Source organism: Oncorhynchus nerka, linkage group LG10 (genome assembly GCF_034236695.1).
Source record: "Oncorhynchus nerka isolate Pitt River linkage group LG10, Oner_Uvic_2.0, whole genome shotgun sequence".
NCBI lineage: Eukaryota > Metazoa > Chordata > Actinopteri > Salmoniformes > Salmonidae > Oncorhynchus > Oncorhynchus nerka.
Window position 1 is genome coordinate 37,322,425 of NC_088405.1, and position 25,180 is coordinate 37,347,604.

Here is a 25,180-nt window from a genome sequence, read left to right on the forward strand (position 1 = left end):
CATTCTCCACCTCTTTACTCACTTGAGGCAGTAGCCATGTCTGAAATCTCTTGCCTATTACTTACTAAACTACATACTGTGTACAAATTATACTACATACTATTTAGAATGTACTATTTAGTCAAACTAATGCGATAAGCAACAAGTATCGGCAAACCAGGCACACCCATCCTGAGAACGTGTCATCTAATGCCATTCGTTCATTTGGGTACAGCGTGTCCTCCTCATTGTGTCAAACACAAGTCAGTCTAGAAAGACAATTCTCTTCCTCAAAAGTGTGCAGCGAAATCTACTAGATGAAATGACACTAACATCCTGGCATTTTAAGCATACTCATTTTTTTATTTATTTGTATGTCACATACTATATACTTTTTTCGCATACCTAAAATGGCTACTACACTGAACAAAAATATAAACGCAACATGCTACAATTTGTAAGATTTTCCTGAGTTACAGTTTATGTAAGGAAATCATTCAATAGAAGTTAATTAGTTGGACCATAATCTATGGATTTCACAAGACTGGGAATACAGATATGCATCTGTTGGTCACTGATACCTGATAAAGGTAGGGGAGTGGATCAGAAAACCAGTCAGTGGGTGACATGTCAGGTGAGTATGCAGGCCATGGAAGAACTGGGGACATTTTCAGCTTCCAGGAATTGTGTACAGATCCTTGCGACATGGGGCTGTGCATTATCATGCTGAAACGTGAGGTGATGGCGGTGGATGAATGGCACCACGATGGGCCTCCAGGATTTCGTCACGGAATCTCTGCATTCAAATTGCCATTGATAAAATGCAATTGTGGTCGTTGTCCGTAGCTTATGCCTGCCCATACCATAACCCATCGCCACCGTGGGGGCACTCTGTTCACACATTGTCTGGCGCTGTATGGGCATCAGTCTGCCATCTGTCCGGTACAGTTGAAACTGGGATTCATCCATGAAGAGCACACTTCTCCAGCGTGCCAGTAGGAATCTAAGGTGAGCATTTGTCCACTGACATCGGTTGCGACTCCGAACTGCAGTCAGGTCAAGACCCTGGTGAAGACAATAAGCACTCCGATGAGCTTCCCTGAGACCGTTTCTGACAGTTTGTGCAGAAGTTTTGTTTCGCAAACCCACAGTTTCATTAGCTGTCCGGATGTGGATGTCCTGGGCTGACTTGGTTACTCATGGTCTGCAGTTATGAGGCCGGTTGGACGTAGTGCCAAATTCTCTAAAACTAAGTTGGAGACGGCTTATGGTAGAGAAATTAACATTCAAATCTCTGCCAATAGCTCTGGTGGACATTCTTGCAGTCAGCATGCCAACTTTAGACATCTGTGGTAATTGTGTTTGGTGACAACTGAATATTTTAGAGTGGCCTCTTATTGTCCCCAGCTCAAGTTGCACCTGTGTAATGATCATGCTGTTTAATCAGCTTCTTGATATGCCACACCTGTCAGGTGGATGGATTCTCTTGGCAAAGGAGAAATGCTCACTAAACAGGGATGTAAACAAATTTGTGCACAGAATTGTTGAGAGAAAAAGCCCTTTGTGCGTATGAAACATTTCGAGGATGTTTTATTTCAGCTCATGAAACATTGGACCAACCAATGTTGCGTTCATCATTTTGTTCAGTGTATTTAGAATTCAAGTATGGCTATTCAGACAGGCACAGTATCTGGTACATAGTATAAATCAACTACTCGTCCTCCACTCGCCCCATTGGTGATATGATAGTCATCCTCCCCTTATTATCACAGTGATTGACGACCCGCGTTGAACTATTTCCAGGATTTTAAGTAAAGAACGAACTGCTAATCGAATTGAAATCTAAACTCTCATCTATCCATCCTGTCGTCCATACCTCTCCGCCTCGTCGTCCCCAATTTGAACCCTTGCTTGCATTATACTGAGTTGATACTAACGGGCTGCTTTGTTGCTCTACTCTTTCCAGCATCCTGGATGCCTCTCATTCATTTGAAGTCATGTCAGTGTTGATTTATATAACCCCCGCCCCCCCCCCGACTGCTGGGTCAGATATAGGACTATATCTGTGTCATTACTGCATAACCAGAGGGATAGCAGCACGCCGGCCAATCCAGGATTAGGTGTTGTCCCCCCCCCCCATCTCCCAATCAGATCATCTTACCAGGAACCTCAGAAGCTCAGCCTCGTGCTCCCACCCCAGACTCCTCTCATACCACTGACCTGCTCTTCTCCCTGCTTGCCAGAGATTTCATAGCTCTCATTCCAAGCTGTTTCCTTTGGCCCTAAACTTGTCAAAATATGATGAAAAAAGACTGGATACTGCAGATAGCTCGAGGCGCACCCCGCTAAAATGTCAGTGAGCTATTTTTTTCCGCAACAGGCATACAGCAAATTGTGCTTTTGATAATTGCGTGTGATTTTTCCTCCATGGTTGTTGTTGTTGTTTTGTCGGTTTTACGTGTTTTCATGGCTCGACATGTACCGTCTTTGCCTGCGGGCATAGTGCTGACCATCATGCTCAGAGCTGCACTTTGCTCAGTAATTGTTGCCAAGCATCCATTCCAACCCCAGAACCTCATTCTATGCTGGTGAAGTAATGGGAAGGAATGCAGGCTTGCAGTGTTTTCGAAACCCTGTGGTGAATATGGTTGTGTTGGTTGGTTCCAAGGATACCTATCTTTATTCTAGTTTGTGCTCAGAGGGGCACACAACACACATATACACACCTCCAACAAAGAGACTCTTAGGAGACCTTCAGAATGATGGTAGCGACCAATGGGGAAAGGAGAAAGATCTGCTATACAGATTGTGATATCCAGTCTGGCCTACATTAAGTGATACAATTACACTAGCAGCCTACATTCTAGCTTCAATTCACCGTAGTGCAGTGGTTATTTTGTAACGAGCACAGCATTCAGTTCAGAACCATTTATGTTCCCATAACCATATTTCAGTAGAGAAGAATAGGATACTGAATGCCTATCTCAGCCAAAGGGTCTCTCCTGCACTCTGTCTCTCTGCAGGTGCCCTGCCTGGTGGGACACCGCAGTGGGCTGCATCTCTGCTGAGTGGGCCCCAGCCATCTGTCTGCTCATGTAGAAAGGAGAGGGGGAAACAGGCTAATTGCATCTGGGTCTTTAAATCTACAGCTCCTTTTTGTCCTGCATGTCCCAACCAGTCCCCTGGAGCAGGGAAATGAGCGACATCAAGGTTAACCGCTCCACTGTTTATATAAAAACACACATGCTCACACAACAAACGCACTCTGCCTCTTTTTAATCCCCAAACTTCCTGACATTGAGCTAAGGGTCGTTCACAAATGCTCTCCACAACCACATGTGCATAGAGCCCATACTGATGCATGCTCACGTCCCAAGTATCTCACGTGTACTACCACTGAATAGGAGCATATACGAAAGCATGCACACATACCAAATACACTGAACACAAATTTAAACGCAACATGCAACAATATCAAAGATTTAGTGAGGTACAGTTCATATAAGGAAATCGGTCAATTGAAATAAATTAATTACTGCCCAATCTGTGGATTTCACATGACTAGGCAAGTGTGCAGCCATGGGTGGGCCCGGGAGGGCATAAGCCCACCCACTGGGAAGCCAGGCACAGCCAGTCAGAATGAGTTTTCCCCCACTAAAGGGCTTTATTACAGACAGAAATGCTCACTAACACGGATGTTATCAAATTTGTGCAAACATTTTTTGAGAAATAAAGTTTTTGTGCATCTTATATCTTATATTTCAGCTCATGAAACATGGTGCCAACACTTTACATGTTGCGTTTATATTTTTGTTCAGTGTATGTATTCTATATATTTCACCAAAGTTACACCTCAAGCAGCATTTGTGGGCCAGTGGAGGCTCCTGAGAGGAGGAAGGGGTGGCCCATCCTACTCAGTGAATTTCAGAATTTAAAAAAAGAATGAGATACAACTATATTAAATATGTTCACGTCACCAAATACCTGATTAAAACTAACTGTTTTGCAATATAGCTCTACAATAAGATAGCGCCAAGATGTAGCCGGAGGACCGCTATTCCCCGTCCTCCTCTGGCTACATTGACTTCAATACAAAATTGAGGAGGCTACAGGCCTTACCCCCTTCCATAGACCTAGAAGGTAATTATGACCACTTCCGGAGGACGTCCTCCAACCAATCAAAGCTTTTGCATTATGAACTGACATGTTGTCCATCCAATCATAGGATTAGGATCAGAGAACAAACCTAGGGTGGTATGCTGGACAGACACAAGCAAAAACTATTTAAATAAATGTTATTGTATAGGCACACTCAAACATTAGAGATCTGACATGCTGTATGGGATGAAAACAAGATGATTTTTCAGTCTGATCAACTGTAGAGTATACTGCCTGTGCGCCCTGTCCATCTGGCTGGTGTAAACAAATTGTTAACATTATGTATTTATAGTCCATTTGTTTGTCAGGAAAAAATGTGAACGTGATCAAATTTGGTTTATATGCAAAATTATTAACTGGAATTAATCAGTCAACATAATAGTGATGACACCGACTGTACATTTTTTATTAGGTCTACAGTTGCATAGGCCTGACATGCATAAAGCAAGCTCAGCCCTGTGAGTTGTATTGTCCATCAGTTGTTGTCTCTGTGTTTGGGTCAAGGAAACCCTCCTGTTAGTCTAGTCTAAATATAATTTGCTGTAGTTTGACAGGGTTTTCACCCCCCCATGGCCAGGATTTGTTTCCAGGAGTTTTTTCAAAATCATGTAACCTGATTAAAAAAGCGGGTCCCATCATAGCCTGTATAAAACCTTTTTTTTTTTTTTTTTTTTACAACTGATTAATCACTGTTATACCTTATACCTTATAGGGTTCAAAGGTTTCCTGGTTAGGTTACCAGAAAAGGAAAACTCTGGGCCCCAGGGGAAAGAAATTGTCCCACCACTAAGGGACCTACAGTATGGTTCCACCACTCTGGGACCTACAGTATGGTGCCACCACTCTGGGACCTACAGTATGGTGCCACCACTCTGGGACCTACAGTATGGTTCCACCACTCTGGGACCTACAGTATGGTGCCACCACTCTGGGACCTAGAGTATGGTGCCACCACTCTGGGACCTACAGTATGGTGCCACCACTAAGGGACCTACAGTATGGTGCCACCACTAAGGGACCTACAGTATGGTTCCACCACTCTGGGACCTACAGTATGGTTCCACCACTCTGGGACCTACAGTATGGTTCCACCACTCTGGGACCTACAGTATGGTTCCACCACTCTGGGACCTACAGTATGGTTCCACCACTCTGGGACCTACAGTATGGTTCCACCACTCTGGGCCCTACAGTATGGTGCCACCACTAAGGGACCTACAGTATGGTGCCACCACTCTGGGAACTACAGTATGGCGCCACCACTCTGGGACCTACAGTATGGTTCCACCACGAAGGGACCTACAGTATGGTTCCACCACTCTGGGACCTACAGTATGGTGCCACCACTCTGGGACCTACAGTATGGCGCCACCACTCTGGGAACTACAGTATGGCGCCACCACTCTGGGACCTACAGTATGGTGCCACCACTATGGGACCTACAGTATGGTGCCACCACTCTGGGACCTACAGTATGGTTCCACCACGAAGGGACCTACAGTATGGTGCCACCACTCTGGGACCTACAGTATGGCGCCACCACTCTGGGAACTACAGTATGGTGCCACCACTCTGGGACCTACAGTATGGTTCCACCACGAAGGGACCTACAGTATGGTGCCACCAGTCTGCTTGCAGTTGTCAGTTATTGTCAGGTAGTATGTGGATGATCAGGGCTTTATACAGGAACATTTCTTGGGCTATTTTTGATGTGTCAAATGGGAGAGATGTGCAGTCTGTGTTGGACTTTGTGAATTCTGAGATGTCTGAGTTTAACTTCATGGAGAAACTTGTTGACCAAACTATGGTGTTGCTGCAGTAATGGAAGTATGTGCTATGTGTATGTTTCCTCTCCAAGCACTGTGAGTAGACCTGTCAATTTTCTATGTAGAGTCAATCACGTACACAAAGACAATCACATTATTACACATCAATGATTTTACTCCTTGCTTGTACTAACTCATTCTCATCTCTTTTGTTTAACTGTGTAGTGTGTTGTTATTGTTTTTTGTCTTCCCAGTCAAATCCTGTCATGCCCTCAGTGGATGAGTTGAGCTCTTCTCCATCCCCATCCATCCATGATGAGCCTGTCCTACACTGAAGCCTATGAGCACCTCAACCCCTCTCCTGCACTGAAGTCAAGCCTCTGAAAACCTCAACTCATGCCTCATACGCTCATTGAATCACTGCTGTGATCCCTTCCCAGCACTGTGTAAGTAGCCCTCTTATTCCCATTCCCCATAATATTGCACTATAAATGTCTCTATGAAATGATTTAGGTTAAAATAATTAGTCTTTCACAATGTTTTAAACACGCGTTGTCGTGTCCGTGCGTTCCTCGCTTATACCGTGGGTCTCCCATCCTCCTCAATTTTGCAAGTCACCAGCCTCCACTGGTGTGGGGGTAATACGATGCTTTCGTGGATCACTGATAGAGAAGTCTGTGGTGAAAAGGGAGGCACATGGCAGTAGAATTCTGTGTGCAATTACTGCTAATGATATGGCCCCATGCAAGCTGTGGCCAGAATTCATTTAGGATGAGGCCTGGGATGGGTGAGCTCTGTGGAAAAGAACAAAAAGCACCTAGGGCTGCACTTAGTCCAATGCTGGGAACCAAACATGCCATGAATACATTCAAATCTCATATTTGAAACTGATAATAGTGATTACTGGCTTATTTGGTGTCAAATTCAGGAGGGTACCTCGGTACGGAGCGTTCAGATAGAAAGTGTCAAATTCAGGAGGGTACCTCGGTATGGAGCGTTCAGATAGAAAGTGTCAAATTCAGGAGGGTACCTCGGTATGGAGCGTTCAGATAGAAAGTGTCAAATTCAGGAGGGTACCTCGGTATGGAGCGTTCAGATAGAAAGGTAGGCTTTTGTGTAGAATAGTCATGATTCGATTTCATGAAGAATAGGGTGACATGTCAGCGATATTCACATTTCGAATAAGCCCCTAACTTCTAACCTTTCTAAATATCACTATCGTATTGCCCCATAGGACTGTGTTCCCATAAGGACATTTTACTCCAGTCCATACTGGGGTTATAGTGCAAGATAATCAAGTCACATGTGGGATTTAAAGGACCGGGTATCTTTTCTCTTTGGCAGCACCTGTAATAATAGGAATCTGATCTCGGTCTGGTGGCTGTACATTTGAAATATCCCACCCGCTCCTAGTATAGAGTTGCTAGGCAAATGGTAAATGGCCCTGATATACAAACCAGAGGAGGCTGGTGGGAGGAGCATTAAGGGGGCGGGCTCATTGAAATGGCTGAAATGTAATTAATGGAACGGTATCAAACATATGGATACCACATGTTTGACTCCGTTCCATTAATTTAATTCCAGCCATTACATTGAGCCCATCCTCCTATAGCTCCTCCCACCTGCCTCCTCTGATACAACCAGAGATCCTGGCACATTTCCAGACCCTGATATACAGAGTTCTGTTGAAATTCTGTGAAACCCTGCTGATCAGTTCTGCTTCTACTGTTGTACTGTAGCTAACTACCGCATTGACTACATTTTACTTGGCTCGTTAAGATCAACTGATCAAGCTATATTGGAGAATTGCTTAAAATGAGAAAGTCATTACTAAGATTTGTTTTGAAACCAGCTGTCTATTTGCAAACTCACTAGGGCTTGCCTAACTTGCTGCATTCCCCAAATTGATTCATGTTACCACAGGAAGCCAAACTGTGTCCCTTTGAGAGTTTTAGGCGTGGCCCATCTCTTTGGCCCCAAATGCAAACATGGCCCTCAGGGTGCAGTGACCTCAGTCAACATGTACGGTGGGTTTGAAGGCAGGAAGTCTGGGCCGGCCCTAGGCATAAGCGACATAAGCGGTCGCTTATTTACTCTCAATTTACTGTTAGAATAGTAGAATACACCAGGTGCAATTTCAAAATGTTGTTGTGAATCAGCAGTTTCCGTCTTCAGCAGTCACTCAATTGGCCCATGTCAGCTAACATGTTTTAGATTTATAAATTAGTCATGTACAATTTCAGGAAATTAGCTTTAAAAAGGTAAAACATTAGCTCCACCGCATGGCGAAATTATTAAATGACTAAAACAATTCTCAGCCACATGGCAAAATGTGTAGAATTGTAGGAAATTTACTTTAAAAATGTAATTTTTTTGCTCTCCACCATCAAAGTGGGGGCCCCCCCAACCAAATTTTGCTGAGGGACCTGAAAAGGCTAGGGCCAGCCCTGCAGGAACTGGCCTCAGAGAAAGCTTCTTCACGGACTTGTGACCCCAGCAGAGTGTTTTTATGCATCACGCCCATGTCAGCTGCAAAGCCTTAGCTCCTCCCCACCACCCCTCCCCACCGTACACACTCACACAACTGCTTAAACATTAACATAAGCAGACACATTGAGTAAGCATCTGCCCTTCTCAGACAAGGCCATCTTTAATCCAGGCACGTTGGGTCACTCAAGTTCACTGTTTATGCAGGGGCGACTTCGTCCATGCAACCGTGTCCAGGATGTTGACATGGTTCCGCTGCAGCCCACAGCCCATGGGCTCCTCTGTCTGTCTCAATGCTTCATGGCATTGATCAGGCTTCCCTTGGCATCTGTCATGGGTATTTTTCAGAAGGACCTCCTACATCATGTTCTACAACCAAATAATACATAAAGGCCATACAATATATATATATATAGTACCGGTCAAAAGTTTGGACACACATACTCATTCAAGGGTTTTTCTGTATTTTTACTATTTTCTACATTGTAGAATAATAGTGAAGACATCAAAACTATGAAATAACCCATATGGAATCAGGGAGTAACCAAAAAAGTGTTAAATACTAACCAGAATAGAAAGAGGAGTGGGAGGCCCCAGTGCACAACTGAGCAAGAGGACAAGTACATTAGAATGTCTAGTTTAATGAAACAGACGCCTCACAAGTCCTCAACTGTCAGCTTCATTAAATAGTACCCACAAAACACCAATGTTTTAAAACCATTGAATGAGTAGTTTGACTGGTACTGTACTTTATCACAAAGTAGTTTGTATGTAGTGAGCTACTTTTTCAATGTAACTTTAGTTAAGTAAATTGCTTTTCTTAAGGGTATCTTAACTTCTTCCATTGTGAAGTAATTAGTAGCTTAGTAAACTATATTTTCAAAGTAGCTTCCCCAAAAACTGTAGAAAACAAGTAATATTATTGTTAGAAAACAGATTCTGGGAGCCAGAGGAGTCAGTGACATAAATGGAGATGCAAGGCGATAACTAGAATGACTATCATAGATTATTCCCTAGCCTCTCAATCTCATCCAGAAAGAAGGTCATATCTTGGTAGGAGAGCTGCGGAGAGATGACTATCATGCGGAAGAAGTTGACTCGTCCACCCAGAGGCTGGTAGCCCACCATCATAGTACCCTGCTTAATCATACGCTCCTTTATCACTGGAGCCACCTGGTGATGAAGATACAAGATCACAGCATTGTGTCAGCCAGACCAACAGAAACTAACTGGTTTAAATGTAGAATATGTCATAGAAATTGAGTTGAAAGAATATATAACTGGCATCATAGTAAACAACTTGACACACACCAACCTTTGACAATCTGTCCTGGTAGTCTGGACTGTTCTCCTTTCCCCTCAGACTGGGTGGTATGAACCAGAAACAGACGTTCACAAACTCAGGCTGTTTAACAGGACAAAACCAGAAGACAGGTGAGATGAAAATGGGAGAAGAAAATGTTAGTATACATTTGATAAAACAATGACTTACCTTCCCTATAAGTTGAAAGCCCTCTCTTTTCATCATCTTCTCCACCAGATATCTAATTGTGGGACAGTCAACACACAGATCATTGTTCCATAAAGTTTGAAACGTCTTTAATTGACATTTAATTGACATTTAATTTAATTGAGAGCTCTGAGCTGTTTTAAGTGAGGAGCTTGACTAGTCAGAATTACAGCTGTAGGTTTTGTAAATGTCCCAGCTAGCACATAACGTTCTGAGAACCATATGTTTCTTAGAGCTTGATGAGTGTGGTTATCCTATGGCCCTCAAGCTCACCTTTGGACCTAGAAGCCAGTTCCACTGCAGTTTCTCATTGTTCCCCTCTAATCAGGGACTGATTTATACCTGGGACACCAGGTTTGTGAATTTTAGTGCAACAGAAACACAGCAGGCTCCGGACCTTGTAAGGTAAGAGTTGAATAACCCTGTCCTATGATTATTTTTCATACAACCTTCCCATAATGTTCTAGGAATGGTGCAGGATAGTTACTTGGCCTTAGAACATTCACATTTACGATATTTCACAAAAAAATAATTCCATGGCTAGAGAACAGAATATAAAATGTGTTTGCACGATTAATACCTAATCCAATGAATTTCCATGTGTCCTAATTTCCACACAGTTAATCTAAGACGGCCGTGTTAAGTCTTATTGAAACATGTTCTCAGAATGTTATTTAATTACTTTAAAATCATTTTAGTTCTAAGAACATTAATAAAACTTCCAAGGAAATCTTTCAGGGAAACATAGTAAAACATTCTCAGAACCTTCCTGCAAACAAAACATTTACATTACCAGAACAGATGGCATTTTCACTTCCTTTCTCAGGACATTTAAAAAAGTGACCTTTTACCAATCAGGAAACATATGGCTTTGTTCCCAGAACCAATGGGAAAGCAAAAATATACGTTCCCACAACTTCCAAGGAACCAAATGTGCTAGCTGGGGTTTGTGTTTGTACCTTGTATGGGCGAAAGCCCTGTCCACACGCTCTTCCAAGCCTTGTGACCCCACAGCTTTCCACATCAACCACAGCTTCAGGCAGTCAACCTTACGGCCGCACTGTATCGACTTGTCCCCTGTGTCCAGACTCATGTCATAGAACTTGTCCTGCTGGAAGAGGTATGTTGCATCTGCACTGTGGCAACGTTTCAACAGGTCCTGGGGAAGAGATCAAGAATAGCGGAGAATTTGCTCAATAATAATGGTAAGGAAGACAACAAAATGAATCTTTAAAATGTGTACAGTGCCTTCGGAAAGTATTCAGACCCTTTGACTTTTTCTACATTTTGTTACGTTACAGCCTAATTCTAAATAAGGTATATATATTTTTTTTCATAAAATACATTTACACAAGATATAGTCCTGACTCAAATTTAGGGTTACTACCCAAGCCGGCTGGTCGTTCGATCGGTTTGGTTGCCGGAGACACGACCCAGTCGTAAAGTCTTTCGAGCCCTGAATGCTGATTGGCTGACAGTCGTGGTATATCAGACCGTATACCATGGGTATTTTTACTTCTCTAATTATGTTGGTAACCAGTTTATAATAGCAATATTATCACATCAGTCACAGGCTTCATTAATAATTGCATCGACGACATCGTCCCACAGTGACCGTATGTACATATCCCAACCAGAAGCCATGGATAACAGTTAACAATCCTCATAGAGCTAAAGGCTCCAGCTGCGGCTTTCAAGAAGCGGGACACTAATCCGGACTCTTATAAGAAATCCCACTACAACCTCCGACTAGCCATCAAACAGGCAAAGCATCAATACAGGACTCTGATCGAATCCTACCACCCCGGCTCTGATGCTCATTGGGTGTGGCAGGGGCTTGCAAACTATCCCGGATTACAAAGGGAAACCCAGCTGCAAGATGTACAGTGACGCGAGCCTACCAGACGAGCTACAGTGCATTCGGAAAGTATTCAGACCCCTTCCTCCACATTTTGTTACATTACGGCCTTATTCTAAAATGTATTAAATCAATGTTTCTCCTCAATCTACAAACAATACCACATAATGACAAAGCAAAAGCAGGTTTTTAGAAATGTTTTCAAAAAACAGAAATACCTTACTTACATAAGTATTCAGACCCTTTGCTATGAGACTCGAAATTGAGCTCAGGTGCATACTTTATCCATTGATCATCCTTGATTTTTCTACAACTTGATTGGAATCCACCTGTGATAAATTCAATTGGAAAAACAAAGCCATGAGGTCGAGGGAATTGTCCGTAGAGCTCCGAGACAGGATTGTGTCGAGGAACAGATCTGGGGAAGGGTATCAAAAAATTCTGCAGTATTGAAGGGCCAAGAACACAGTGGCCTCGATGATTCTTAAATGGAAGAAGTTTGGAACCACCAAGACACTTCCTAGAGCTGGCCGCCCAGCCAAACTGAGCAATCGAGGGAGAAGGGCCTTGGTCAGGGAGGTGGCCAAGAACCTGATGGTCACGCTGACAGAGCTCGAGAGTTCCTCTGTGGAGATGGGAGAACCTTCCAGAAGGACAACCATCTCTGCAGAACTCCATCAATCAGGCCTTTATGGTAGAGTGGCCAGACGGAAGCCACTCCTCAGTAAAAGGCAAGATTCTCTGGTCTGATGAAACCAAGATTGAACTCTTTGGCCTGAATGCCAAGTGTCATGTCTGGCGGAAACCTGGCACCCTCCCTACGGTTAAGCATGGTGGTGGTAGCATCATGCTGTGGTTTGTTTTTCAGCGGCAGGAACTGGGAGACTAGTCGGGATTGAGAGGGAAGATGAACGGAGCAAAGTACAGAGAGATCCTTGATGAAAACATGCTCCAGATCGCTCTGGACCTCAGACTGGGACTAAGGTTCACCTTCCAACAGGACAACGACCCTGAGCACACACGCAGGACAACGCAGGAGTGGCTTTGGAACAAGTCTCTGAATGTCCTTGAGTGTCCCAGCCAGAGCCCGGACTTGAACATCTCTGGAGAGAACTGAAAATAGGTGTGAAGTGATGCTCCCCATCCAACCTGACAGCGTTTGAGAGGATCTGCAGAGAAGAATGGGAGAAACTCCCCAAATACAGGTGTGCCAAGCTTGTAGTGTCATACCCAAGAAGACTCAAGGCTGTAATCGCAGCCAAAGGTGCTTCAACAAAGTACTGAGTACCGTTAACGCCTTCTATACTCGCTTCGAGGCAATTACCACTGAACCATGCATGAGCACCAGCTATTCCGGATGACTGTGTGCTGACGCTCTCCGTAGCCGATGTTAGTAAGACCTTCAAATAGATTAACGTTCACAAGGCCACAGGGTCAGATGGATTACCAGGATGCGCACTCAGAGCATGCACTGACCAGCTGGCAAGCGTCTTTCCTGACTGACCCAAAAGTATTGGGACAAATTCACATGTGTATTAAAGTCATCAAAAGTCTAGTATTTGGTCCCAAATTCCTAGTACGCAATGATGACATCAAGCTTGTGACAAACTTGTTGGATGCATTTGTTGTTTGTGTTTGTGTTAGCTAACCTTAACACTTTAACCTAACGTGAAGTCATTTAAAAAGTAGTAAGTAGTTGGAAAGTTGCTATTTAGCTAAAATGCTAAAGTTGTCAGTGATGAGATTCAAACATGCAACCTTTGGATTGCTAGACACTCATGTTATACACCTACCCATCCACTCAAAATGTGTTTTTGCCTTAAGTAACCTTCTGTCTTATGTAACCATACCAAACATAACCTACTAATTTGAGTTTCTCATATTTACATTACAATGCTAAGTCTAGTCTATGAGACCAGGCTGGGTGAAGGGATGTTGTGTTGTCTTACCGTGGTGTCCTTGAGCAGAATGGCTGAACACTGCAAGCCAGTCAGCATCATCTTGTGTGGATTCCAAGTTACTGAATCGGCTCTGATCACAAACATATTCACATAATTACACTCGGGAGTCAAAGTCATATGTTGAGCCAATACGGAAGACTAGCCCAGTCATGCGAGACATCAAGACACCTAACCTATACTTTGGTACACTTTATCTCACACAGGCTGAATTACATTTAGGTTTTTTGCAAATTGCATTCAAGCAACTGTATTCCTGAGCATGCACCTGACTCCCACCTCTCAACTCCTCTCATGAGATGTCTGTGTTCCTTTGAGAAGAGAACACTCCCTCCCCAGGCTGCCTGTGCCAAACCACAAGACAACACCAATCAGTGTTCTTCAGCTCGAAATCACATGGGAAAGATGGTCACTGTTGCAAAGGATTTAATTCGACGGTGGCCATCTTGGACATTATTTTGGGTTATGAAGTTTGATCGACATATCAGATGCTGTTGGGAATCATCTTGACAGAAGACTACTTTTGTGGTCTGAAAACGTTGGACAAAGTTTGATTTTGAATGAAAGATCACTTTAAGAAGGACTCACATCAACATGCATCCATAACCCCTGTCTGTCACAGATGTCAGCGATGGGCTCCAGGGGGTCGAAGGCACCTTGTACAGTCGTTCCTGACGTGGCGTGGACAAGGAATGGTACTGCCCCCTGGTAGGTGAGGAGGGGTAATGAATGATATCCTTACATTTCTACTTGGTGCTTTGCAGTGTGATATGTGCTTTGCCAATAGACTACTAGGAATTGCAGATAAAATACTTTGAATGCTGACGGAGTACTAGGAATTGGCCAGATCCTTGTGTAAGATATCACTGATTGTCTATCAGCAATTCCCATTAGTCTAGTGGCAATTCCAACTGTTATCTGTATAATTACTGTATCACAGCAGATATAATAAAATTGACACAGTAAATTACAAGGTAACCACAGTAAACTTGCTTGAGATTTCGCCAGCTCAATTTTCTCACTAAGGTCATCTGTAATCATGCAACCCCTGTAGGATAACAGAGAGCATGAGTTAAAATCTGTAAATCATGCATGCCTAGGAATCATAGATGTCAATGAGATGACTTACAAGAGTCAAAGGAAGGTTCTTATCACTTTACCTATCATCCACGTTGACCTTAAACACGTTCTCTGTCCCAATACCCTGAAAGGCAGCTGCTTTCATCACAGAGTAATGGCTCTGGAGGAAAGTTTGTGCAGAACAAATTAATATGTGAATGTGAAGTTAAATAGTGCATTATTCTACCATACTGTTTTCCCCCACCTCTTGAGATGTAAAGACAGCCAGTCGAGGGAGGGCCCTCTGCCCCTTAAGTTTAACTTCTGGGAAGGCCCGATAGCGTGCTAGGTTCATGGCATACATGTTAGACATGGTACCGCCTGGGCAGAAGATGCCATCTCCCTGTGCCCACCCAACTAGAGAACGTAGCTTGGAGAGTACCTCGTCTTCCATCAGGACGAACACTGGCGCTACTTCATAGGTATACCTGTCAAATAAACGATACAACTGTCCATCACAAGCCCCTTCATAACATACTTTATGGAATGTATATATGCATATACTGTAAATCAGTGGAGGCTGGTGGGAGGAGACATAGGATGATGGGCTCATTGTAATGGCTGGAATGGCACAATATCAAACACAAAGATATGGAAACCACATTTTTTACTCTGTTCCATTCCAGCCGTTACAATGAGCGCATCCACCTATAACTCCTCCCTCCAGCCTCCACTGATATATATTGCTCCCTCCTACTGGCTAGTGTTAAGAGCCTCCGTAAGGAATCGTCCTGTCAAGGCATGGTAGTCCACCCCTGCAAAGAGCTGATTGAAGAACCGCGGATGATCTGGAAAGAGAGATGCGCTTTACTTTAGTGCATGCATTCTGGACAGTCCCAAGCCATTGCATTTACCAAGAATCGGCTGTAACCAGAACCACACTCATCTCACTCTAAGGTTTCCCTGTGGGGTCGGGTGGCTCTGGTCTTGGTGAGGCCAGCAGCAAACCACCCTAACACCCAGGACCAGAGCTAGGCCCGGGGTGGACTTACTGGTCTTGACGCTGTACTTGGCCACATCCCGTACTCTCTGCAGCAGCTGGTGCTGTTGCTCCCCATACTCTCTCAGCTCCAGATCTAGCAGAGTAGCCAACTCCTCTGGCTCGCGCCACTCACACACCTATAACCAGGGGTATAACAAGCACAAGAAACCCCTGAAAATACAGTACTGAGTGTGTACCTCTATGGTTAGATTGTGATGCACAGTCAGGTGTGAAGATGATATCAGTTAACATAATGGTACTAGCCCAGTGGTTCCTAAAAATGTTTGCTACATGACCCACCAGGACAGCTATCTGTCACTCAAGACTTACCAAAAGGCTTGTGCAGCAAAACATCTAACAATATGACACAGTGCAGAGAACAATCATGTTAGGCTAGAGACAGTCAACAGTTTGATTTAGGGATGTGAGACCTTCTCGTTGACGTCTGTGCCCTTACATAGCACCTCCTCAAGGATGACTTTAAAAGCCTCGGTCAGGAAGAGCTGACCCTCTCTGTGGTCCAGAAGAGGTTCATTCAGGTGCTGCTGACCATAGGGTTGAGAAGGTCCTATAGTTGTCACATAGTCTAATGAGGTTAAAGCAGAGAGGGTTGAATAGTCGTGGTAATATGATCCTAAAGTCAATAATTACAATCACCAACAAGTTCTTTGCATGGTTTCGATATTTATACAACACCAATTCATGGCACTGTAGATATCTATTCACAGGTTGAGAACTCTGGAAAGTACACTCTCCTCCCATCAGATAACACAAAAACATTTCAAATCACCTTGCTCTGAAGCACTCTGACTACTCCACCAGTCAATGAAGGAAGACCATCCCAGGTTCCAGAATCTAGGTAGTTGACTCATGACTTAAAACCACACTGCAAATAAGATCAAACAATTGAGCAAATGCATCCCTTAACAATTTCACATTTCTAAAGGGGTAATTTACACTACGTACAAGAGAGTTTAATACCTGCGTGTACACATATTACTGTAGTATACATTTTTTATATCTCGTATGTCACCTTCGTAGGTAGTGTGCGAGACTGCTCCTAGACTTGCCCCGTTCCCAAGCAGTAGAGTTTAGAATTGTCTCAAGCCAAATGCTCGTACAATAAAACATCTTAATAGCAGAGAAATATTTTTAAAACAGCTGAACTGTATAGACATTTTCCATATATTTGAATCTTGTTTTATTGAGTTTACCTGAAATTGCAGTAATAGCCTGTTTTAATGTTTTAATTGTCACAGTAGCTTAAAAAAAATATACATCAAAATAATGCTCATTTCAAATGGAAAGGCATCAGCAAGCAGGTTCATCTCCCCAGTGAATGAAACAATTTCAGTCCCAATTCACTTTCATCTCATGTAATGATTTACATGATGTTAATCAAATTAAGCCTGTTTTGTTCTAAGCTCACTTTTATATGCTAAAGTTGTAATGTATAAGCTGTTTAGCTATGGTTCAGCTGGTAGCTAAAATTAGCATTCAGCTAATGATCGATATTGTTTAAGTGGGTACTATGTGATACATACATAGCTCGCATGCAACCCGTCATGTCGCTGAGTCTACCTTTAACAAAGTCTATCAAAATGTATATCTGACTCCATGAAGATATATCAATGTGCAAGAAAGTATTGTTGAGTTACAGGAACAGACTATCAAGAAAGGTCTGAGAATTGCAGTCTGTTTTGCTATCATTCCATTTGTCCATTTGATAGACAATTCTATCAAAGGCAAACATTTAAATACATTGTAAAAATTTATAAATTCACATACAAGGCAATCTGTGCAAATCTCAGAAACTAAAATCACGATGAACACACAGTAACATAGCTAGCATCACTCTTACTATATGAAGTCCACAGTACTGTGGTGTAAACTGTAAAAAAGCGAGCAAGAAATGACATCACCAAATCATGAACTAATCGCTCTCACCTGTGCCTGCTTGTGAACTGTGGCCAGAACCCTGGAGAGACTTTTATAAGGCAAAGCCGAGAGCACAAGCAGGTGATTGGAGGGGGGGGGGGGGGTGCTTTGATGAGCATTGGGCAATGTTGCCCTTGCTTGTATCTTTATTGCACTCACTCAAATGGTGGGAGAGTGTCGTTTGCCGCTGTGTAGGGCCGCCGCCAACGAAGACAGGGAGGGAATGAGATAAGATAAGGTTATTATAGTTGTGTTTTTCCATTCATCTTTTTTTTAACTTTAGTTTCAGTTAATTTCCAGACCTACTTTGTTATTTAGTTTAGTTATTTAAAAAATAATTCGTTTTTCTATTATTTAGTTATGTCGTTTTTGTGTTAGAAACAGAAAGTAGGAAAACATACAGATTGTAGCTTTAGAGGTAGCCTACAATCTAAATGTTTTATTAGGCTACCCATTGATTCTCAAAGAATAGGCTACCCAGTTTTATTAGCCTACCCATTGATTCTCAAAGAATAGGCTACCCAGTTCTATTAGGCTACCCATTGATTCTCAAAGAATAGGCTACCCAGTTTTATTAGGCTACCCATTGATTCTCAAAGAATAGGCTACCCAGTTCTATTATGCTACCCATTGATTCTCAAAGAATAGGCTACCCAGTTTTATTAGGCTACCCATTGATTATTGATGAATAGCATCTAAACTTCAGCACAATTAAGCTTTAGCACAATTGTCTTTCTTGATCACAACCCCAACCAATTTGAACTGAACATCATTTGTTGGTTTTTATTTTAGTTTGTTTTGCAGCAAAATATAGTTTGAGTATTTTTACTTTCTCAAACAGATCTGTTAATGATTTTATTTCAGTTCACTAAATAATTTGTTCATGGCTAGATTTAGTCTGCGTTTTAGTTTACTATAGTAACCTTGGTTTCTAGGAGCGCTTGCCCTCTCCCCTGTGTTTCTGTGAGTAAAGCATGCTGACAATTGTAGCTTGTTTTTCTATTCTAAGTAATTAGCCAAATCCCAGCATAGCTGTTGCTCTTGTCCAGTCTCTTAGCCTAATTAATCCTTGTTCACAATGTCAGTGACTCAAATCACATTTTTTGGAATATCTGTCATTTTTCCTGAAGTCTGAACTGCCAAAAAGCACATGGAATCGGAAACTTCAAGCCACATTTCAAACCACCTTCGTAGGTGGTTTGAAATCTGATTTCTGGCAATGTGATTTGAGTCTGAACGGTAAAATATGATTTATTTGCCATCAAGTGGTTTTTAGACTTATTTGGCATATCTTGCTGCTTGCTAGCTATTCTTTTGACAGTTGACAAGAACATGTGGTGGTAACGTTAGCTCACTATCTTGTTAATTGTTTACAAACAAATTAGTCAATGTGCTAGAAAGCTAAACAGCTAGCTAGCTTGTTGACAGCTGTGGCTAGCCAAAAACGACTCATTTTGAAAGTTGGATCATCTTATACTTTGAAGCTTTAATTGTTCTGACACTATGATTTTGAACATTCAAAGCAACTGGGAAACGTCCATGGCAACTTGCAACATAACGTTTTAGTGACAGGAAGCACATCCATGGCAACTTGCAACATAACGTTTTAGTGACAGGAAGCACGTCCATGGCAACTTGCAACATAACGTTTTAGTGATAGGAAGCACGAGTACCACCAATCAGTCTACACCACTGCGCACACACCTGTCATTACTATGACAACTAGCGTAGCCATGTCAGCAAATGACTGTGGTCTGAACACACACATCCGATTTGGTCACTTTTAACTTGCCATTTGGACAGTCAGTATTCCAATATGGATTTGAAAAACAAAACTGATTTGAGCATTAAGGCCTGCAGTGTGAACAAGGCACTCTAGGTGCTTGCTTACTATCGGCTTTGCATCTGCTATGCAGTCGGTTCAGGAAGGTGCACACCCACTGGTGTGCGGCGTCAGTTCAACGTTTAGTTCATTTACATTTGTTTGAGTTGTCAAACATTGTGAAATCAACATGACATTTTAAAAAAATGTCGGCATGTCGTTCGATTTAGGTTAAAAATGATTAAATGGCCTTACATTGATGACTTTGGAAATCCAATGAGTTTTCCACATTAATTTAACGTCATCACATGGATTTTCTTTGGTTGAAATAACGTGGAAACAACATTGATTCAACCTGTTTTTTTCCAGTGTGCATCCTCAGACCCCCACTGGAGTGTCTCATTGGCTGGGCAATAGTTTTTAAATGCAACATTTAAACGTTTAGTGTAATGTCTGTGTCTTATTGTTTTGGCCTACTCTTGTTTAATGTGTCTAAGCTGTTATGTTTAGCTTTTTAAAATACAATGTGGGTCAAGGGGGGGATGACAATGCCTCTATGGCGGCCTCCTGTATTCAAGTGGGCTGAGGGGGTCTAAATAACACTATCCTGTTTGATATTGGCTTATCCTCTGGCCCAATTTGGGCGAGGTCCACTGTTAAGATTGCCAGGTTTCTCCTTACATCACCAAGGTAGGTTGAAAATGTATATTCCATGCATATCACATCAAAACGAGAACTCTGCATGGGAGAATAACCATCCATTCAAAACACAGGGCTGTCTTGAGCTATACTTGCTCCACCTCTTAGGTGGTCTCAGGGTTTAATGTAAGCGCTAATGTAATTGTTTTAAAGGGTTTCCATCATCCAGGGTGACACTGAGGACTTGGGGCGTACAGGGAGGAGTAAAACTATTGAAAGTCCCAGCGGCCTTCCATTGGCCCCCTTGTCAGAGCAGGGCCACCGAGGCCATGGCCGAATTAGTCTTTGGAGCCGGTAGCGATGTGCAGTTTGAACAAATTGTTCTTTTTGAATGACTCTTTTTTCGATTCAATACAATTCATAGGGCTTTATTGGCATGAGAAACAGTTTTACATTGCCGAAGCACGTGGAATAGATAATAAACAAAAGTTAAATAAAAAATCTGAAATTAACAGTAAACATGAATCAAAAGTTTCAAAAGAATAGCAGACATTTCAAATGTTATATTATGGCTATGTACAGTGTTGTAACAATGTGTTGTAACAATTGCGAAAGTATTCGGCCCCCTTGAACTTTTGCGACCTTTTGCCACATTTCAGGCTTCAAACATAAAGATATAAAACTGTATTTTTTTTGTGAAGAATCAACAACAAGTGGGACACAATCATGAAGTGGAACGACATTTATTGGATATTTCAAACTTTTTTAACAAATCAAAAACTGAAAAATTGTGCGTGCAAAATTATTCAGCCCCCTTAAGTTAATACTTTGTAGCGCCACCTTTTGCTGCGATTACAGCTGTAAGTCGCTTGGGGTATGTCTCTATCAGTTTTGCACATCGAGAGACTGAATTTTTTCCCCATTCCTCCTTGCAAAACAGCTCGGGCTCAGTGAGGTTGGATGGAGAGCATTTGTGAACAGCAGTTTTCAGTTCTTTCCACAGATTCTCGATTGGATTCAGGTCTGGACTTTGACTTGGCCATTCTAACACCTGGATATGTTTATTTTTGAACCATTCCATTGTAGATTTTTCTTTATGTTTTGGATCATTGTCTTGTTGGAAGACAAATCTCCGTCCCAGTCTCAGGTCTTTTCAAATCAAATCAAATTTTGCAGACTCCATCAGGTTTTCTGCCAGAATGGTCCTGTATTTGGCTCCATCCATCTTCCCATCAATTTTAACCATCTTCCCTGTCCCTGCTGAAGAAAAGCAGGCCCAAACCATGATGCTGCCACCACCATGTTTGACAGTGGGGATGGTGTGTTCAGGGTGATGAGCTGTGTTGCTTTTACGCCAAACATAACGTTTTGCATTGTTGCCAAAAAGTTCAATTTTGGTTTCATCTGACCAGAGCACCTTATTCCACATGTTTGGTGTGTCTCCCAGGTGGCTTGTGGCAAACTTTAAACAACACTTTTTATGGATATCTTTAAGAAATGGCTTTCTTCTTGCCACTCTTCCATAAAGGCCAGATTTGTGCAATATACGACTGATTGTTGTCCTATGGACAGAGTCTCCCACCTCAGCTGTAGATCTCTGCAGTTCATCCAGAGTGATCATGGGCCTTTTGGCTGCATCTCTGATCAGTCTTCTCCTTGTATGAGCTGAAAGTTTAGAGGGACGGCCAGGTCTTGGTAGATTTGCAGTGGTCTGATACTCCTTCCATTTCAATATTATCGCTTGCACAATGCTCCTTGGGATGTTTAAATCTTGGGAAATCTTTTTGTATCCAAATCCGGCTTTAAACTTCTTCACAACAGTATCTCGGACCTGCCTGGTGTGTTCCTTGTTCTTCTTGATGCTCTCTGCGCTTTTAACGGACCTCTGAGACTATCACAGTGCAGGTGCATTTATACGGAGACTTGATTACACACAGGTGGATTGTATTTATCATCATTAGTCATTTAGGTCAACATTGGATCATTCAGAGATCCTCACTGAACTTCTGGAGAGAGTTTGCTGCACTGAAAGTAAAGGGGCTGAATAATTTTGCACGCACAATTTTTCAGTTTTTGATTTGTTAAAAAAGTTTGAAATATCCAATAAATGTCGTTCCACTTCATGATTGTGTCCCACTTGTTGATTCTTCACAAAAAAATACAGTTTTATATCTTTATGTTTGAAGCCTGAAATGTGGCAAAAGGTCGCAAAGTTCAAGGGGGCCGAATACTTTCGCAAGGCACTGTACATACCATTCTCAGCATCAACAAAACTCTATCTTGTTAAGTGTTTTCCGGTGTTGGCTGAGTCCACTAATTGGCCAGACACCTTAATGGGGTCTGTTTGAATAGACTAAAATTAACAGCTTTGTATGTGTAAAAAAAACACGGCCTGCTAGCGCCATCCTGGTGGCGCATGGACAATAAACCATCAATTAAAATCCTATTGATGCCGCATCACAATAAATCTGTTGCATGATTAAATTAAATGAATTTCCATGTGTCTTATCTCTGCTTGGAGTTTAAAAGTCTTATTGAAACATTCAGTGAACGTTTTAATGAAGTTATTCAATAACCTATAGTTTCTGTTTTCAGACCGTTAATAAAACCCCCAGGAAAACGTTCAAGGAACCAGAGTAAAATGTTCTCAGAACCTCCCTGAAACATGAAAAAAACGTTCCCAGAACAGGCAAAATGATCATTTCTGTTCTCAGAATGTTGAACATTTGTTTAATTTTACTAGTCAGGAAATGTATGGCTTTGTTCCTGCAACCAATGTGAAACCAAAAACATACATTCCCACAACTTCCAAGGAACCAAATGTGAGAGCTCGGAAGTCTGAGGCTTTTAGGCAAAGCAGTGGAAAATCCCCAGTGGAAAATTTCCGGTAGAAAATCTCTAGTACAAAGTCTATATTCTTATCATGCGATGACAATGCAGTGTTGTGTTGAGCTTGACCATTTCATTACTAGGCTTGTGGTTGAAGAGTGACAGAAGATAAATGACCCCACTGGGCAAACCACATAATTTCAATGTGGACAATTGGGTAATATTTGGTTGAGATGTTGATCAATGAGATTACAACCTATTTTCACCCACTCAAAAAGATATCCTGAGGTTTGTTGAATTCGCATTGTGTTATCACTTTGATTTCAACCATCTAAAAGCACAACTAGATTTTTTTGGGACCCTTTCAAATCAGAACCAAGTACAAATGAGAATACAATGTCAGATATTTTGTTTATTTATACAACAATTTAACTTAGATTTTTGGTTGAGATGGAGAAGTGAATCCGACATTAATTATTAACTTGTAGATTAAATTGAAATCAACCAAAGCTTGAAACGCTAGGCCTATATTTATGCACCAATTGACCCTAGGTTACATCATTGATGATGTGTCCAATGTCTCGTCATCATTGCACATACCTGGCTCCAATCCCCACTCTATCAATGTATATATACAGGGGTGGCAGGTAGCCAAGCGGTTAGTGTTGGGCCAGTAACCGAAAGTTTGCTAGATCGAATCCCCGAACTGACAAGGTAATCATCTGTCGTTTTGCCCCTGAACAAAGTAGTTAAACCACTGTTCCTAGGCCGTCATTGTAAATAAGAATTTGTTCTTAACTGACTTGCCTGTTTAAAAAAATATTCTCTGGCGGTCATTTAACATTTTGCGTGTTCTCCTGATATAACAAGTGCGCGGAGAGTCGGGAAGCAAGTTCAGGGAGTGAGTGTTTTAGTAAATAAATTAAACACAAACAACACACTGACATGAAAACAGAGTCATTAACACCTGAGGAAAGAACCAAGGGCAGTGATAGATATAGGGAAGATAATCAAGGAGGTGATGGAGTCCAGGTGCTTGTTATGAGGCGCAGGTGTGCGAGACGATGGTGACAGGTGTGCGGGATAATCAGCAGCCTGATGACAAAAGGAAACGGGATTCGTCTGCAATGTTTTTCCACTTCTCAATTGTCCAGTGTTGGCGATTGTGTGCCCACTGGAGCCGCTTCTTCTTGTTTTTAGCTGATAGGAGTGGAACCCGGGGTGGTCGTCTGCTGCAATAACCCATCCGTGACAAGGATCGATGAGTTGTGCGTTCCGAGATGCCGTTCTGCACACTACTGTTGTATTGCGCCGTTATTTGCCTGTTTGTAGCCTGCTTGGTAGCTTGCACGGATCTTGCCATTCTCATTCGACCTCTCATCAACGAGCTGTTTTCGTGCACAGGATTGCTGCTTACTGGATGTTTTGTATTTGTCGCACCATTCTCCGCAGCCCGTCTGGTGTTCAACCTTCCCAAGTTCTCTCACGTCACCCCGCTCCTCCGCTCTCTCCACTGGCTTCCAGTTGAAGCTCGCATCCGCTACAAGACGATGGTGCTTGCCTACGGAGCTGTGAGGGGAACGGCACCTCAGTACCTCCAGGCTCTGATCAGGCCCTACACCCAAACAAGGGCACTGCGTTCATCCACCTCTGGCCTGCTCGCCTCCCTACCACTGAGGAAGTACAGTTCCCGCGCAGCCCAGTCAAAACTGTTCGCTGCTCTGGCCCCCCAATGGTGGAACAAACTCCCTCACGACGCCAGGACAGCGGAGTCAATCACCACCTTCCGGAGACACCTGAAACCCCACCTCTTTCAGGAATACCTAGGATAGGATAAAGTAATCCTTCTCACCCCCCTTAAAAGATTTAGATGCACTATTGTAAAGTGGCTGTTCCACTGGATGTCTTAAGGTGAACGCACCAATTTGTAAGTCGCTCTGGATAAGAGCGTCTGCTAAATGACTTAAATGTAAATGTAAATGACCTAGAGGCCAGAAAGGGAGTAAACGTGACACCTGAGAGGAATCTCTCCTACTATTTCCTGAGCACATTATTATTTTGCACTTTGGGTTTCGTCCCACTTTAATATATGTTTCTTGAATAAATTCACTAGTTCTAAATGGTTTTTATGGAAC

At 42.5% G+C, this 25,180-nt stretch overlaps 1 protein-coding gene across 2 annotated transcripts; it reads right to left on the reverse strand.

Moving 5' to 3' along the window:
* Nucleotides 1-8,521: 8,521 nt before the first annotated feature.
* LOC115135264 (cysteine sulfinic acid decarboxylase-like) lies at nucleotides 8,522-16,732 on the reverse strand. Of its 2 annotated transcripts, none has more exons than XM_029669754.2 (14): nucleotides 16,608-16,731; nucleotides 16,249-16,403; nucleotides 15,828-15,954; nucleotides 15,533-15,623; nucleotides 15,041-15,263; nucleotides 14,877-14,956; nucleotides 14,710-14,764; nucleotides 14,305-14,421; nucleotides 13,996-14,060; nucleotides 13,708-13,789; nucleotides 10,860-11,059; nucleotides 9,883-9,934; nucleotides 9,706-9,795; nucleotides 8,522-9,563 (listed from the first exon to the last, which is right to left on the reverse strand). In XM_029669754.2, the coding sequence occupies exons 1-14, from the start codon at nucleotides 16,687-16,689 to the stop codon at nucleotides 9,390-9,392; spliced, it is 1,593 nt and encodes a 530-aa protein (XP_029525614.1). In that variant the 5' UTR covers nucleotides 16,690-16,731; the 3' UTR covers nucleotides 8,522-9,389. The 2 variants fall into 2 exon arrangements, with proteins under 2 accessions (XP_029525614.1, XP_029525615.1); XM_029669755.2 differs by having other exon boundaries at nucleotides 9,434-9,563; nucleotides 9,702-9,795; nucleotides 16,608-16,732.
* Between the last annotated feature and the right edge of the window lie 8,448 nt (nucleotides 16,733-25,180).

Excerpts from the sequence above, each read along its gene's own strand:
- LOC115135264 (XM_029669754.2), bottom strand. The coding sequence starts at position 16,689 with ATGAGTCAACTACCTAGATTCTGGAACCTGGGATGGTCTTCCTTCATT. Across the intron at positions 14,765-14,876 it reads AAGGTCAACGTGGATGATAG|GGGTTGCATGATTACAGATG; the intron begins GTAAAGTGATAA and ends GTTATCCTACAG. Across the intron at positions 9,935-10,859 it reads AGGGCTTTCGCCCATACAAG|ATATCTGGTGGAGAAGATGA; the intron begins GTACAAACACAA and ends TCCCACAATTAG.